Source organism: Boleophthalmus pectinirostris, unplaced genomic scaffold (assembly GCF_026225935.1).
Source record: "Boleophthalmus pectinirostris isolate CB_2022bp ecotype Guang Dong unplaced genomic scaffold, ASM2622593v1 HiC_scaffold_1, whole genome shotgun sequence".
Lineage (NCBI taxonomy): Eukaryota > Metazoa > Chordata > Actinopteri > Gobiiformes > Gobiidae > Boleophthalmus > Boleophthalmus pectinirostris.
Genome location: NW_026570970.1, coordinates 6524410 through 6542077, shown reverse-complemented (window position 1 = coordinate 6542077; position 17668 = coordinate 6524410). Strand labels below are relative to the sequence as shown.

The 17668-nt window shown below is 40.4% G+C and overlaps 2 protein-coding genes and 1 pseudogene across 2 annotated transcripts; all 3 read right to left on the bottom strand.

Annotated features, from left to right (window-relative positions):
• Positions 1–217: 217 nt before the first annotated feature.
• Positions 218–5184, bottom strand: LOC110173809 (trace amine-associated receptor 9-like; annotated as a pseudogene).
• Positions 5185–7521: 2337 nt separating this feature from the next.
• Positions 7522–9113, bottom strand: LOC129408115 (trace amine-associated receptor 13c-like). The gene is made up of 2 exons (XM_055150959.1): positions 8944–9113; positions 7522–8320 (listed from the first exon to the last, which is right to left on the bottom strand). Exons 1-2 carry the CDS (start codon positions 9111–9113, stop codon positions 7522–7524), a joined length of 969 nt encoding a protein of 322 aa, XP_055006934.1.
• Positions 9114–12394: 3281 nt separating this feature from the next.
• Positions 12395–16430, bottom strand: LOC129408114 (trace amine-associated receptor 13c-like). Its single transcript, XM_055150950.1, has 2 exons — positions 16327–16430; positions 12395–13193 (listed from the first exon to the last, which is right to left on the bottom strand). Exons 1-2 carry the CDS (start codon positions 16428–16430, stop codon positions 12395–12397), a joined length of 903 nt encoding a protein of 300 aa, XP_055006925.1.
• Between the last annotated feature and the right edge of the window lie 1238 nt (positions 16431–17668).

Here is a 17668-nt window from a genome sequence, read left to right as displayed (position 1 = left end):
TTGACAGCTCTGCCCCTCTCTTCACCTGAGTGTCCAGAACATGCGACTGGAGGTTAGATGACACGATGACAAAGTCATTCATCAACCTTTGCCTAGGGTGTCCTGGTGCGACATGCACTGATGGACACTCTAGTGCTCAAACATGGTGTTCGTTATGGACAAACCGTGACTGGCACAGAAGTCCAGTAACAGAACATTCGCTCAGGGAAGCAGTCCTCTAGTTCACCGGGGGTAAGTCCAACACGTGGCGCCTGAGATGTGGGGCAATGAGCAGGCCCCCAGCGAAGTTACATTTCATGTCCCCAGAGCCAGTTTCTACGTCCAGAGATCCAGTCATCGAGGCCCCCACCTTCAACTGCTGTCTGTGCACCAGCCCCTCATGAATCCGAATGAATATCCGAGACAAATCCTTGTGAAGTTCTTGCATTTCCAAGATAAGCTAAAAGTCCTCCGTCTCTCCCGAGACAAAAATGAACTCATCTTCAATGGAACTCAAGTTCACATATACCCTGACTTCAGTGCTGGATTGCAGGAGAATCAGTTGTAATTCAAAATCTCATATTGACTGGAGTTTAGTGACTCATCCGGATAGATTTTCTGAATCCGGTGTTCTATCAGATTGCTTTAGTGATCACTGCATCATATATTGTATCTGGAAAATTAAAACTCCTCATCGTCCTCCAAAATTAATCAAAGTCCGTCAAACTAAATTATTTAATATTGATAACTTTATTGATGATGTGCTAAATATTAATTGGGATAGACTTAATTTAATACCATTTATAAATGAAGCTTGGGATTATTTTTCCACTGAGCTGTTAAATGTTATTAACAAACATGCACCTTTGACAGTGATCAGAGTCAGAGGTAAACATTTACCCTGGTTATCATAAGTATGCAGAGTTTTATGCTTTAAACCAGGGGTCTCCAATTAAATTTCACTAAGGGCCAAAATATTTCCACATTGGAAACCTGGGGTCCACAAAAAGCTGCCAGCAGACAATGTTTTATTTGCCAAAATACAATGTTAAATTCAACAACTGATCAACAATTATAAATCCTACAACATCTAACTAAAAACTTCATTTTTCAAAAGCTTATGGTATTTCCTTTTCAGTTACTACTGAATTTGTTGGAAAATCTCAAATTGTGTAAAGCAGATTAAAACAATACAGCAGCAGAACTGCACTGTAAACATCAATAACATAACTGGTAAAGGGCTTTTCGCTTCCCCAAGGTTCCAAGACACAATCAGCGATGCAGCAGTAGTGTTCTCACAAGGAGATTTTGGTTTACTAAAGTCCTAAAGTTGGGCCGTGGTCTGCCTGTAGAGCTCCGGGAGCAGACGTCACACCGGCTCGTCGCAATAACAGATTGTTCTCCAGATGCAGTGATTAATTTCCAAATAATTTTGCCAACAATGGCCAATATAGAGAATGTAACACACGAAGACCAGAGCAAGAACCAATATGCGAACATGTGGCTCCAGAGTGAATCAAAATTGGGGGTGTGTACGTCTGTTCAGGACCTGTACGCACAGAGAGGTCCCCGTGTTCATGTAGCAACCAGCATTTGTTATTTTAGGCTTTAGTTAACCAGGTAATTTTATGGCAATAGGCAAGAGCCTATTCAATTGATACAACTTTAAAAATGCCCTGCTTTTAGCCTAGTGTGAGAAATACAGTCGGACTAGAGCCAAACCAGAGTCCTGACCCAGCGAGAGCAGCTCTGGTTTAGGCCGGGCTCAGAAGACCTGGAGCGGGGAGTGATGTTAGGCCTGAGAAGAACTTTTCCCGGGAAGAACCAAAAGCACGGAGCAACCAGACTAGACTCACGCTACTGTCCGGATGCTGCACCACCTCGGAACCAGCCACGGTTTTTGAGCGTGGAGGACCGGAGCAGCCCGTCCGGACCTGTAGTCCACAGCGCATTCTCACTTTTCCCGCATGGAACCAGTGCGCAGACGATGACACGGAACCGCTTGGACCCAGTCCATCAAGCACTGGTCTTACTCACCCCTGTCTGAAACCAGCACATGGAGGACGGAGTGTCCGGACCATCTGACCAACGCGCTCGGAAGACCAGACCAAGGACCAGACCCCAGACCCGTCCTGAGGGTCTGAGCTGTGGTGAGTGCTGCTGCTGTTACCCGAGCTCAGAGCTTCTGTTCCAGGCTGATGTGTGGTGAGTTTGTACAAAGTTCTACATGCTGCTGTTTTATGAGTTCATGATGACACTTGAGATGAGGACGGCCTGTGGTCTTAACAGGGAACATCGGTATTGGTAATTGGAGGTATCGCTGTTCTCCCGGGAAACAGAGGCACGTCAGTCGGACCAATTTTGGTTCATTTGCCGGTGTACTGCAGATCTCGGACGTCTTCTTCAGCGGAAATATTTTTTAAAAGCACCCCGGGGGCATTATACGGGTCAGTAATGTTTAATCGAATTAATTTTGTGATATAAAGCTCAATGTCTTGTGAATTAAAGTGAGCTGAGTGCTCCGATGGCTTGAAAGTTTCGGCGGTGGCGCTATCCATTTTTACTGCCAAAATGGTGGCCCGCCCACCGTGAGTCACATGGGGTCCGGAGCTCTACTGAAGGCTGCTCAAACTCTTGGTTTGCTTTCTGTTTATCTAAACTGAAATCTTTTTCAGACATTAAAAATAAACAACTGGAGGCAGTTCTAATTGCAGAATAAGAATGCATTTATTGATTGTGCAAGTTTGATGAACAACAAAGCCTAAGAAAACTAAGAGGAAGAAGTAGGCTGGACAAAGAGCGGACAGAGAGCAGACATAGACCCCAAAATAGCCCTCCCAAAAAGCCCTAAAAGAAAGTACCCTGGTTCTTTTGTCTTTCTGCTCTTGTACCCAAAACCATAATCTCTCCCATATACGTCTTTCCTTTTATCAGTGGGACACTTGATAACTGCTGCTCTTCTCGGGCACAGCTGGTTGGCTTGCGTGATGAATACATCTATGGGACATTAGTATGCAGGTGTTAAACTCAGAACCTGGCCTCAGAAATCTGCTATGGCTAATAACTGTAACTTCAGTATAATAAAGTATGTTAAAGAATTATGCAACATAACTTATAACAGAGCATAACCTATTCAGTGTTTGGTTAAGACCTACATGAGGACCACATTTTTCCCAGACACTGTCCATGGTAAACCAAGTCACACTCTAAAAATATATATTTTATCTTAAAATTTTGTTTTGTTATTAACCTTGACATGCTATGTTAGATAAAATATACACAGCTGCAATACCACATTGTCAATGACAACAGTGAAACTAATTGGTAGACAGATCCATTTCTTTTTTCTTTTTTTTATTTTTTTTAGCTAAAAAATATTTAGATCAGAAGAACCAGGTTTCAGTATCTGAAGTGTGATTATGAGTTTAATGGCATTTCTAAACCAGGGAAACAACAATGTGTACATGAGAGGATTCATGAGAGAGTTTAGATAAACTAGTGATATTGTAATGACAATTAAAGGAGTACCTAGTATTGTGATGTAGGTTTCAGAATACACTATAAAACAATATGGGAAATAACAAGCAAGGTACACAACCAAAATGACCCCCAGGCTTCGTACGGCTTTAATCTCTGATCTTTTGCTCGTCTTGGAGGTCACACCTGTAACTTGAGAACGCATGGCTCGAGCCTGAGAAACAGCGACTATCACAACTCTAGTGTAAAGGAAAATAATAATGCTAAATGGAATAACAAAACCCATTATTATATCAACTTCTTTGGAAGTAGTAAATCCGCACATTCTCCTTCACAAGAGTTATATTTCCCAGGATACCTAAAATTCTCAAGAAGAAATAAAATGGAGTATACAAAAGCGTACAACCAGCACACACATATACTGATGGTGACCACTTTTCCAGTCATTCTGCTTTGGTAGAGCAGAGGTTGACAGATGGCCACATAGCGATCCACTGAAATAAGGATGATGTTTCCAACTGAAGAGACAAATATTGTGAGGGAAAGTATGAAATACACCAAACACATGAGGTCGCCCACAGTCCAGCAAATTTTATGTTTGAATGCCTTCGACTGGTATGATCACAAGACCAACAAGGAAATCAGACACTGCCAAAGAAAGGAGCGCGAGGTTTGTTGAGGTGTGGAGCTGTCTGCAAAGAGAAAGAAACAATATAAATAAATGAAAATTGAGAATTTTACATTTTCTGAAATAATTCTGTATAAAATAGGCCTGAACAATTACAATATTTCAGACAAGTATTGCAGATATAACACAACATGGTAATATAAAAGGAAGTAGTTAACAATTTAATGTTGTTAATGACATTCAATTGTCTAAATAATATGTGTTTTAAATTTTGGTTTCAGAATCAGTATTGAGTATCCAGTCTATTCCACAGTATCAAATGTTATTCTTGTCAACACTAATATCTACAAATGGAATCCAACCTATTATATCTTTTTACTTTATTTGTTTATTTTTTTAAAAGGGCAGTGAACAGAATATGTTCATCTTAAAGAGAAAAGATGCTCTGCTCCAGATTTAGTTACAAACTGGTTTCCACCTGCCGTCCTTGTGCAGGTACAGAAGACATTTCATCAATAGTAATGTTTCTTTAAAATAACCACTATTCAATTCATCATTAAACATTTTAAACAGTCAAAATCCTTTAAGACTAATTCCCATAAATATCAAGTTTCAATTTCATCATTATCTTCTAAAGACACACACAGTCCCTTTCATAAACATCTGTCCAGGCACTACAGATGAAAAATGGACCTGGTTAATTCTGGTAACATTTACAGAAATGTTGATTAATGTACACTGTCCTTAATTTTAAAAATCAAGTAATCAAATAAATAAATAACAAATTGAACATAAGTTAACTTTTAAAAATCTGTATGAAACCTGGATCAATCATCTAAACCAGGGTTATTCAACATTTCTTGAGTCACAGCATTCTAACAATGAACGTAACACATATCTTTGTCTTTATTTCTTCAAAATAATAATTACCTGAAATGTGCAATGGCAATGATAACCAGAAGGTTGAGTACACTAGTGAGTATTGACACAAAACCAAGCAACACACTGGTTATCAGATTTTCAGTTGGGTCGATCTTACTCTTCCTACAGGAGCTGTTGTGGAGGTGGGGAAAACACAGTTCTGTCTTGTCTGTGTCCATCCTCTGAGAGAGAAAGAGGGTGGATCTTCTCTGATATATCTCCTGATGTCCCCCATAGACCAGCCGTGGCATATCTCATAGGTCTTCTCCATAAGGATTACATGATTACAAGTAAAGATCAGAACTCCAATTGGCTCTGTGCACAACGGCAAATGAGCAATTCACTGTTAGCGTCACTACTTCCTGTTCGAGTACTTCTTTAGGGGTTTATGCAGAACTGCACTGAAATTCAAGAGTAGGTATCACATGTAGTATCCCTATTTTCAACCATGAAACTGTAAGAAGCACTCGCTTCACCATTGCTATGTTATCAGAAATTGTCACCAAACCAAATAGTTGACCAAGGTCTCGGGTCTCGGTCCGCTTGATTTGGTTCGGGTCCGAGTCCGATCGACGCTTTCACACCAACGAAAACGAACCGAACTAACCACTTTTGGTTCGAATGGACCATTTGGTGCGCACCAATTACTGTCGGTGTGAAAGCACCCTTATTTTGAAGTAGGTTTTGCATTTAATTGTTTTGACATGACTTCATCATCTTACTCTAAGTCACCGAATGTTGAGGATCAAAAACGTTAACTTTGAAAAGTTAAAACTCGCCGATAACTGCTGACGAAATGGATGTTGTCTTGTTGATACGGACGCTTTTTGCCTACCAGACATGATGACACCGTGTTTTCGCATATAGTAGAGCTTTTTACTTTATGCATCTGCGTAAGGACCCCAGGCTTCACAAAATGACAACAAAGTGCACATGGAGGGACACTTGAGAATCAAACGCAACACGGGATTGAAAAGATTTGATCTTTGTTTGAGAATTGTCCCAAACCTAGTTACATTATTCTGTAATCACAAGACCTAGATTTCGCTATCCTGAATATGATAATTATTATTTTAACCCCTTTTCTAAACCAGGGATAAATCATAGAATATATCAGGGGCTTGAGGCAGAAGTTAAAATAAATAATCACAATTGCAAACACAGAAAATGGAGATTATTGTGAAGTCCGGGCTAGAATATAAAAGTAAGATACATAAAGGGCAGTAACATATCAGATAGACAACCACAGTGACACCCAGGATTCTTGTGGCCCTCACTTCAGGTTTTCTGCAGGTCTTTAATTTTAAAACAAGTAGTCATGTAGTGGTATTCAAGATTTTGGTTATCATGTTAACAACTACCTTGCGCTTTACGTTCAGTAGAGAGAGGCAATTACAACATAATAACATAAATCTGAAAATAGAATAATATAGGCCCTTTCATATGTTTGTCTATATATTTTTCATAAATAATGTCATTAAATGCATAAAATATTGCCTGATAGTTTTCTTCTAGCTTCCAGGCTAGTTACCCATCATATTATCAGAATAGGCAATTGTGACGAACTGGCTGAATGGTAAAGGTCAAGAGTCATCGTCTTTGGAGTCTTGGTAAAATGTCAAGGCTAAGTAGATCTCGAACATCACAACAAGTTGCTGCAAGAAAGTATGATCCAAGTTACATTAAATTTGGATTTTCTTGGCAAAAGACTAAAGATAAACCCAGACCTCAATGCGTGGTACAGGGAGAGGTATTTTGTTACTACTCATTGAAACCATCTCATCTCAGAAGACACCAAGCATTCAGCTTTACAAATTAAACCAGTGGATTATTTGATCAGAAAATGAGAGGGATTACAACAGTCTAAGGCAACAGTTCAATTTGTTATGAGACTTGTAGTTAAAGCACAAGAAGTCTCACAATGCTCCGGCCTTCACAATGCAAAAGCCGGTAAACCACACGTTGGCCAAACACTGTGGTACCACTGGCCAAAGAAATGGTACTTATCATGTGTAGCAAGAAGACTTGGTCAACACCTAATTGTGGCCTTGATGTTCAGATCCTGGTCCTCGGGTTTGGAGAGGACCTCATGCTGTGCAGTTTGTTTACAAAGGGGTTTGATTGAAACACAAAGCAAGGCTCTGATGCCCTCGTAAAGTGATGTGTTTTTACTAAATATTGTACCTTAAGTTTAGATAACTGCTTTCTTTAGTGCACATGCACACATTATTTCATAGTAATGTTAAATGCAATTCAGTAAGGGTGCACAAGTTCTATGTAGACAAACTTAAAGACCTGGTGCTTATGAACTGTTCATGGCAAATCAAGACTCAGAACACATGGCACAGAAATGCAGAAAATTTGATTATCATGTAATCTAGTGAGTTTGTTTGAAAATCATTTTATTAGTTAATTAACCTTGACATATAAAAATATAGAGATGTAATACACATTGTATATGATAACCTAACAGTCCAACTAATTGATAGACTAATTATTTAATTCATTTACTGTAGCTAAAAAATATTGAGATCTGAAGAACCAGGTTTCAGTATCTGAAGTGTGACTATGAGTTTAATGGCTTTTCTAAACCAGGGAAACAGCATTGTGTACATTAGAGGATTCATGAGAGAGTTTAGTAAATATATTGATACTGTAATAACAATTAAAGGAGTACCTAGTATTGTGATGTGGGTTTCAGAATACACTACAAAAAAGTATGGGCAGTAACAAGCAAGGTACACAACCACAACGATCCCCAGATTTCGTACAGCTTTAATCTCTGACCTTTTGCTCGTCTTGGAGGTCACAGCTGTAACTTGAGAACGCATGGCTCGAGCCTGAGAAACAGCGACTATCACAACTCTAGTGTAAAGGAAAATAATAATACAAAATGGAATGATACAACTCATTATTAAATCTGCTTCTTTGGAGTAGTAAATCACACATTCTCCTTCACAAGATTTATATTTCCCAGGATACATAAAACTCTCAGAAAGAAATAGAAATGAGTACACAAAAGCGTACAACCAGCACACACATATACTGATGGTGACCACTTTTCCAGTCATTTTGCTTTGGTAGAGCAGAGGTTGACAGATGGCCACATAGCGATCCACTGAAATAAGGATGATGTTTCCAACTGAAGAGACAAATATTGTGAGGGTTAGTGTGTAATACATCAAACACATCAGGTCGCCCAAAGTCCAGCAAATTTTCCATTTAATTCCATCAGCTGGAATGATCACGAGACCAACAAGGAAATCGGACACTGCCAAAGAAAGGAGCGCGAGGTTTGTCGAGGTGTGGAGCTGTCTGCAAAGAGAAAGAAACAATATAAATAAATTGAGAATTTTACACTTTCTAAAACAATCCTGTATACAAAATATGCAGTATTTAAACACGTGCAATATTTCACTGTAAGTATTGCAGATATAACGCCACTTGGTAATATATAAGAAAGTACTACAATTTGATGTTTTTAATGACATTCTACTGTCTAAATAAAACATGTTTTGACTTTGGTTTCAGTCTCTTTAAAATAACCACTATTCATTTCATCATTAAACATTTAAAACAGTCAAAATCCTTTAAGACTAATTCCCATAAATATCAAGTCTCAACTTCATCATTATCTTCTAAAAACACACACAGTCCAGTTCATAAACATCTGTTCAGCTACTACAGATGAAAAATGGACCTGGCTAATTCTGGTAACATTTACAGAAATGTTGGCTGAAATAAACCAAAGCAATAAATAACAAATTTAACATAAGTTAACTTAAAAACATCTGGATGAAACCTGGATCAGTCGTCTAAACCAGTGTTATTCAATATTTCTTGAGTCACATACATTCTAACAATGAACATTTCACATTGCAATAATCATTCAACCATGTACAGATTTTTTGTCTTTTTTTCTTCAAAATAATAATTACCTGAAATGTGCAATGGCAATGATAACCAGAAGGTTGAGTACACTAGTGAGTATTGACACCAAACCAAGCAACACACTGGTTATCAGATTTTCAGTTGGGTCGATCTTACTCTTCCTACAGGAGCTGTTGTGGAGGTGGGGAAAACACAGTTCTGTCTTGTCCGTGTCCATCCTCTGAGAAAGAAAGAGGGTGGATCTTCTCTGATATATCTCCTGATGTCCTCCATAGACCAGCCTTGGCATATCTCAAAGGTCTTCTCCATAAGAATTACATGATGACAGATTACATGATTACATACAACTCCAATTGGCTCTGTGCACAACGGCAAATGAGCAATTCACTGCTCACGTCACTACTTCCTGTTCAAGTATTTCTTTATGAGGTTCACGCAGACCTGCACTAAAATTCAAGAGTAGGTATCATATGTAGTGCCCCTATTTTCAACCATGAAATGAAAATAGTATCAGAATTTCAAAAAAGAAATTTTCACCAAACCAAATAATTGGTCAAGTAATTTCTTCTATGACTCTGGATGAATAACCTGCTTCCCTTATCCAGTGACTGAGCGACATTATCAGGAAGAACGACCCAAGAACCAGAGCAAGAGCCACAAACATGAGCGGAGCATGAATATACACGCCACAATCACTGAGCCGATCGCGAGGACTACACCAGGACCGGACCAGGACTAAACCAGGACTAGACCAGGACTAAACAAGGACTAGATCGAGACTAGACCGGGACTAAACAAGGACTAGACCGGGAATAGACTGGGACTAAACCAGGACTAGACCGGGACTAGACCGTGATTAGGCCGGGACTAGACCAGGACTAGTCCGGGACTAGACCGAGACTAAACCAGGACTGATCAAGTGTCATTAGCAGACTATAAATATATATCCGCCTCAGTTGTCAACCCGATCTCCTCCGCTGATGTTTTATGTCATAAAACACTCTATCAGTCTGGTCTGACATTGTTTCGGGAAAAGAGCGGGACCGGGCTCTTGTTTCCAGGGCAACGGACGCGGGTCAAGTATTTTTCTCCCATTCGTCCATGGCGTCAAAGATGCACGTCGGGGGCGTCTAAACTCAAATGCAAAGGCGTCCAAAAAGAGGCGTCAAGGCGTTTTTTGACACTTTGGTGTGAACGGCCCTTAAGAATGAATGGTAAAGCCCCTCCTGGATTGTTCGGACCCCAAGGAATAGTGGAAGGGTAGGGCAGAGTTCCTATGAAGCTGAAGACTAATTGTACAACTCGAGGGCTCTGGAAGCACACGGAAGTTGGGGTTGGGGTTGTAAGTGCATGGATCATTGTTGGAGGTGACCATGATCACGCTGATATGTGTGCTTCAGCATGGGTGCCGGTGGCAAGCATGGGAACCTGCAGGTGAAGGAAGCACAACTGGAACAGTTGAATTATGCAACAAGGGTCGGATTGACGGATGAGGGTCGGGAACAGATGTGTGTGCAGCCTGTAAGACAGGGATAAAGAGGCGACCTGATCGAGGTCTGACACAGTGGGAGCAGGCACAGGGAGAGAGACACTGTGCCCTTCACTAGGGGGGGTTATGGAAGCAAGCTGAGATGGATGCAAAGGGATTCAAAGAAAACTATTCAGTAGACAGAAGATATTTACCGGCCACTGGTGGTGATACTATTTGGCCTGCAGCAGGAGGAACGTCGTTCATCTCTTTTCAGAGCACCAGTGTTACTTTCTTGACCCAAACGGTTGTAGACGAACCAGCGCACATGGGCATCTTTCCTCTTCTGAGTGGCCAGCTTTGATACCAGTCCTGTCTTGATGTGTTTTCGGCCTGGAGGGACACGTCGGGTGCCGAGTGATGCTAAAAGCCATAGTTACTGGAGGTGGAGCTGCACTGAATGCTGTGAAGGCCAAGACTGGGCTGCATTGTAGTCGCTGGAGGCCCGTAGTTGCTGGGGCGGGGCTGCGCCGAGCACCTGCCGGGTAAACGAGGAGGGAGAGGTGAGCTAGGAGGACAATGTGGACATCCCATGGTATACTGCCAGCTATAGAGGTATTGACTAAGGACACGCAGCACGCCTTGGAGGCAGAGGTCCACTGTGGAGCGTGAGCCTGGGGCAGCCGTGGGCTGAAACACCAGCTGGCAGGGTGGAGCATGCATTGGAAGAGGTTCTGGCTTGCAGATCCCTCAGTGGGATCCTTGTGGGATTTGTCACGTCTTGAGGAATTTGCGATCTAGAAGGAGCTAGGAAATGTGTAACAGGTTTGTTTTTGAATCTGACGGGTTGTTAGCGGCTCCAGGTTGAGAGAGCTGATGCAGATGGTGTTGCTGGGATCGGCTGTATAACTAGGGCTTCTGGGTAATTGAAGGCGTGGTTGAGGTAAGCTGTGATTGGCTGTAGAGGAGGTTGAGGTGTGGTCCAGCTCCTGAATCTCAGTTAATCATATTAACTCCATGTAGAAATCAGAAAAATCTGAAAATACCATAATATAGTCCCTTTCATATATCTGTATGTTTTTTTCAGAAATAAAAAAATGGCATAAAATGCATAAAACATTGCCTGAAAGTTATTTTCTTCTAGCTTGCAGGCTAGTTGGCTATCATGGTATCAGAATAGGCAGTTCAGGTGAACTGGCTGAATGGTAAAGGTCAAGAGTCATTGTCTTTGGACTCTTGTCTCAAATGTGGCGACAATGTCAACCAACGAAGCAGAAGGTCAAGTAGATCTCAGAGATCTCCAACAAGTAGCTGCAAGAACATATGATCCAAGTTACATTAAATTTGGATTTTCTTGGCAAGGGATTAAAGATAAACCCAGACCTCAATGTGTGGTACAGGGAGAGGTATTTTGTAATGACTCATTGAATCCATCTCATCTCGAAAGACACCAAGCATTCAGCTTTACAAGTTAAAACAGTGGATTATTTGATCAGAAAATGAGAGGGATTACAACAGTCTAAGACAACAGTTCAATTTATTTTGAGACTTGTAGTTAAAGCACAAGAAGCCTCACAATGCTCCGGCCTTCACAATGCAAAAGCCGGTAAACCACACGTTGGCCAAACACTGTGGTACCACTGGCCAAAGAAATGTGTAGCAAGAAGATTTGCTTAACATTTAAGTGTAGCCTTGATGTTCAGATCCTGGTCCTCAGGTTTGGGGAGGACCTCATGCTGTGCAGTTTGTTTACAAAGGGGTTTGATTGAAACACAAAGCAAGGCTCTGATGCCCTCGTAAAGTGATGTGTTTTTACTCTACTCTACTCTACTATACTATACTATATTATAATATAATATAATATAATTTAATATAATATAGTGCGTTTGTTTTGAAATTCATTTTATTAGTTAAATAACTTTGACATATGACATGTCAGATAAAATATACAGAGATGTAATAGACATTGTATATGATAACACAACAGTCCAACTAATTGGTAGACTAATCCTTGATTTTATTTATTGTAGCTAAAATATATTGACATCTGAAGAACCAGGTTTCAGTATCTGAAGTGTGACTATGAGTTTAATGGCTTTTCTAAACCAGGGAAACACCATTGTGTATATTAGAGGATTCATGAGAGAGTTTAGTAAATATATTGACAGTGAAATGACAATTATAGGAGTACCTAGTATTGTGATGTGGGTTTCAGAATACACTACAAAATAGAATGGGAAGTAACAAGCAATGTACACAACCACAACAATCCCCAGGCTTCGTACAGCTTTAATCTCTGATCTTTTGCTCGTCTTGGAGGTCACAGCTGTAACTTGAGAACGCATGGCTCGAGCCTGAGAAACAGCGACTATCACAACTCTAGCGTAAAGGAAAATAATAATGCTAAATGGAATGACACAACTCATTATTAAATCAACTTCTTTGGAAAAGTAAATCCAACATTCTCCTTCACAAGATTTATATTTCCCAAGATACATAAAATTGTCAAGAAGAAATAAAATGGAGTATACAAAAGCGTACAACCAGCACACACATATACTGATGGTGACCACTTTTCCAGTCATTTTGCTTTGGTAGAGCAGAGGTTGACAGATGGCCACATAGCGATCCACTGAAATAAGGATGATGTTTCCAACAGAAGAGGTAAATAGTGTAACAGAAAGTGTGTAATACACCAAACACACAAGGTCGCCCAAAGTCCAGCAAATTTTCCATTTAATACCGTCAACTGGTATGATCACAAGACCAACAAGGAAATCGGACACTGCCAAAGAAAGGAGCGCGAGGTTTGTCGAGGTGTGGAGCTGTCTGCAAAGAGAAAGAAACAATATAAATAAGTTATAATTGAGAATTTTACATTTTCTGAAATAATTCTGTATAAAATAGACCTGAACAATTACAAAATATCAGACAAGTATTGCAGATATAACACCACTTAGTAATATAAAAGAAAGTACTACAATTTGATGTTGTCTATTGTCTACATAAAACATGTTTTTAAATTTGGTTTCAGAATCAGTATTGAGTATCCAGGCTATTCCTCATTATGAAATGTTATTCTTGTCAACACTAATATCTACAAATGGAATCAAACTCATTTTATCTTTTTACTTCATTTATTTATTTATTTTTAAAAAGGGCAGTGAACAGAATATGTTGATCTTAAAGAGAAAAGATGCTCTGCTCCAGATTTAGTTACAAACTGGTTTCCACCTGCCGTCTTTGTGCAGGTACAGAAGACTTTTCGTCAGTAGTACTGTTTCTTTAAAATAATCACTATTCAATTCATCATTAAACATTTAAACAGGCAAAATTCTTTAAGACTAATTCACATAAATATCAAGTCTCAACTTCATCATTTTCTAAAACCACACACAGTCCCTTTCATAAACATCTGTCCAGGCACTACAGATGAAAAATTGACCTGATTAATTCTGGTAACATTAAATCAATTAAACAAGTAACAAATTTAACATAAGTTAACTTTAAAAAATCTGGATGAAACCTGGATCAATTATCTAAACCAGTGTTATTCAACATTTCTTGAGCTACAGAATTCTAACAATGAACATAACACATTACAATAATCATCCAATCATGTACAGATCTTTGTCTTTTTTTCTTCAAAATAATAATTACCTGAAATGTGCAATGGCAATGATAACCAGAAGGTTGAGTACACTAGTGAGTATTGACACAAAACCAAGCAACACACTGGTTATCAGATTTTCAGTTGGGTCGATCTTACTCTTCCTACAGGAGCTGTTGTGGAGGTGGGGAAAGCACAGTTCTGTCTTATCCGTGTCCATCCTCTGAGAGAGAAAGAGGGTGGATCTTCTCTGATATATCTCCTGATGTCCCCCATAGACCAGCCTTGGCATATCTCAAAGGTCTTCTCCATAAGAATTACATGATGACAGATTACATGATTACATACAACTCCAATTGGCTCTGTGCACAACGGCAAATGAACAGTTTACTGTTAGCGTCACTACTTCCTGTTCAAGTATTTCTTTATGAGGTTCACACAGACCTGCACTAAAATTCAAGAGTAGGTATCACATCTATTGTCCCTATTTTCAACCATGAAATGAAAATAGTATCGGAATTTCAAAAAAGAAATTTTCACCAAACCAAGTAATTGGCCAAGTAATTTCTTCTATGACTGTGGATGAATAACCATCCCCTGCTTCCCTTCAGCTCTCTGGACTCTGGAGCTGATTGATAAGATGAGATCGATAGAGACTTGTGTACAAGCAGAGACAATCTTTAACTTCTCCATAAAGACTGTCCAAAAGAGTCACAAGAGCTACAATGTGTCTCAAACAAAGAAAGCAATTGTCTTCAGTAAAGTCAGATAAACTGGCCATATCCACACAAAAAAGACACCACTGTTTGATTAAACAATCTCAGCTAATTGACTTTCTCCACAGAAAGAAGAGGAGTGGTATAAACTGTTCATGCTGTGAATATTGTCAGTACTGTTTGAATGTTGATCTGTAAATGTCATGTGAATATCTTTTAATTGTGTAAAACTGTTAATGGTTCATAATGCTAATGTGAGAGGAATTTCACAGAACAGCCTCCAAAACTCCCACTCAGCTTTCGCCAAGTCACACTCATGGCTTCACCTTATCGGTTTAGCCTTCCCCTACTCAAACTTAAGTATCACTAGACCAGACCCCAACAGCTCAGCAAGAGTTCATCTCAGACCTTCAACCAGAGGACAGAGACACAGGGAGACATAGAGCACCTCTTGATCTTCTCTGCTGGACAAAGAATATTCCAGAGGGACAACATCTGAGAAGTTAAAACGTCCAGCTCTCGCTTCTAAATTTGGGCCCATCTTTTTCTATGTTTTTATCCAAATTATTGTAACTGATCTGACCAAAAGTGAAGCTTTCACATTTTTAAATATTTGCATTTATGTCATCAATAGCTTTTGATTTAATTGGCCTTAATCGGTGAACAGTGCTACTCTTTAGACCTCAGGGACACTATGAGGGTTTCTTCTGCTCTTCTTTAATCAGAGAATACAGTGTTCTTTCAGCCTGACCCTGCCTGAGCCTAGAGTTATTGTTTAGATCATGTGGTCTCAGTCCATCTCTGCTCATTTGATTGTTCAGACCTGACAGCCTGAGGACTTCAGACCTCCAAACCAATGTCCCTCTGGACCACACCGTGACTAACATCTCCACTCTCATGAGTGTATACACACATATCACAGTTTTGCTTAACTGATCAATTTAGACTCAACACTTAACATAACAGAAATAACTCTTACAGTTGAACCCAATCTCCAGTCTTGAGACACCAGTCTAGAGTAGCTGACATTCATTTCCATATTTCATATCTGAAGTCTGTTTTACTTGGTCAGTAAATATTCATAATCACAGTTTGCTTTTGTGAATAGTGATGTTATTTCCATATATGGGTCACTGATATGTACAAGAATTTACAAATAATCAGAACAATTGTTTATTAAATAATTCACTTAGATAATTGATTATACTGAGTGAGTGTTGGAGCTGAACTGCAGGAGCAGAATGAGATGGAAGTTAGTTTGATATCAAGAATCTTGTAGAGTGGGTGGTAGAAGGCAATAGGATTTCATTGACCCAGTTGGAGACGGACTGTTGGAGTAGATTAAAGTAGGTTGCAGGATTGCAACTGCTGGAGGAAAATATTCCATTGTAGAAGGTGCTGATCTAATATTGTAAGAATGAATGGTAATGACCCTTCTGGATTGTTCAGACCCCCAAGAATGGTGGAATGGTAGGGCAGAGGGCAATGAAGCTGAAGACTAATTGTACAACTTGAGGGCTCTTGAAGTAACGCAGAAGCCAACTACTGCCAGAGATTAAACACTGGAGAACTGGAGCTGCAGCTGCATTGTGAACATGTGATGGAGAAGAATGAGTCAGGAGTGATGTAGAGAGACCGTGATGTATGGGTCATCTCCCCTGATGGCGGAGCTGGACCTTCACTGAAGTGGAGATGTTGAGATTGTACGTGCTGGCATGGATCATTGTTGGAGGTGACCATGATCACGCTGATATGTGTGCTTCAGCATGGGTGCCGGTGGCAAGCATGGGAACCTGCAGGTGAAGGAAGCACAGTTCGAATATTTGAATCATGCAACAAGGGTTGGATTGAGGAATACAGATGTGTGTGCAGCCTGCAAGACAGGGATAAAGAGGCGACCTGATCGAGGTCTGACACAGTGGGAGCAGGCACAGGGAGAGAGACACTGTGCTCTCCACTAGGGGGGGTTATGGAAGCAAGCTGAGATGGATGCAAAGGGATTCAGAGAAGACTATTCAGTAGACAGAAGATACTTACCAGCCACTGGTTGTGATACTATTAGGCCCCCAGCAGGAGGAACGTCATTCATCTCGTTTCAGCGCACCAGTGTTACTTTGTAACGGTTGTAGATGAACCAGCGCACATGGGTGTCTTTCCTCTTCTGAGTGACCAGCTTTGATATCAATCATGTCTTGATGTGTCGTCAGCCTGGAGGGACACGTCGGGTGCTGAGCGGTGCTGAAAGCCATAGTCGCTGAAGGCTTCGCCGATTGCCGTGGTTGCCGGGGCGGGGCTGCTCCGAGCACCTGCCAGGTAAATGAGGAGGGGGAGGTGGACTAAGAGGACAACATGAATACCCCATGTATACTGCCAGCTACAGAGGTATTGACTAAGGACATGCGGCGTGCCTTGGAGGCAGAGGTCCACTGTGGAGCGTGAGCCTGGGGCAGCCGTGGGCTGAAACACCAGCTGGCAGGGTGGAGCATGCATTGGAAGAGGTTCTGGCTTGCAGATCCCTCAGTGGGATCCTTGTGGGATTCGTCGCGTCTTGAGGAATTTGCGATCTAGAAGGAGCTAGGAAATGTGTAACAGGTTTGTTTTTGAATCTGACGGGTTGTTAGCGGCTCCAGGTTGAGAGAGCTGATGCAGATGGTGTTGCTGGGATCGGCTGTATAACTAGGGCTTCTGGGTAATTGAAGGTGTGGTTGAGGTAAGCTATGATTGGCTGTAGAGGAGGTTGAGGTGTGGTCCAGCTCCTGAATCTCAGTTAATCATATTAACTCCATGTAGAGAGAGGCAATTACAGGGCTTAAACAACATTATAACATAAATCTGAAAATACCATAATATAGTCCCTTTCATATATCTGTATTTTTTTTTTCAGAATTAAAAAATTGTATAAAATATTGCCTTAAAGGTATTTTCTTCTAGCTTGCAGGCTAGTTGGCTATCATGGTATCAGAATAGGCAGTTGTGGC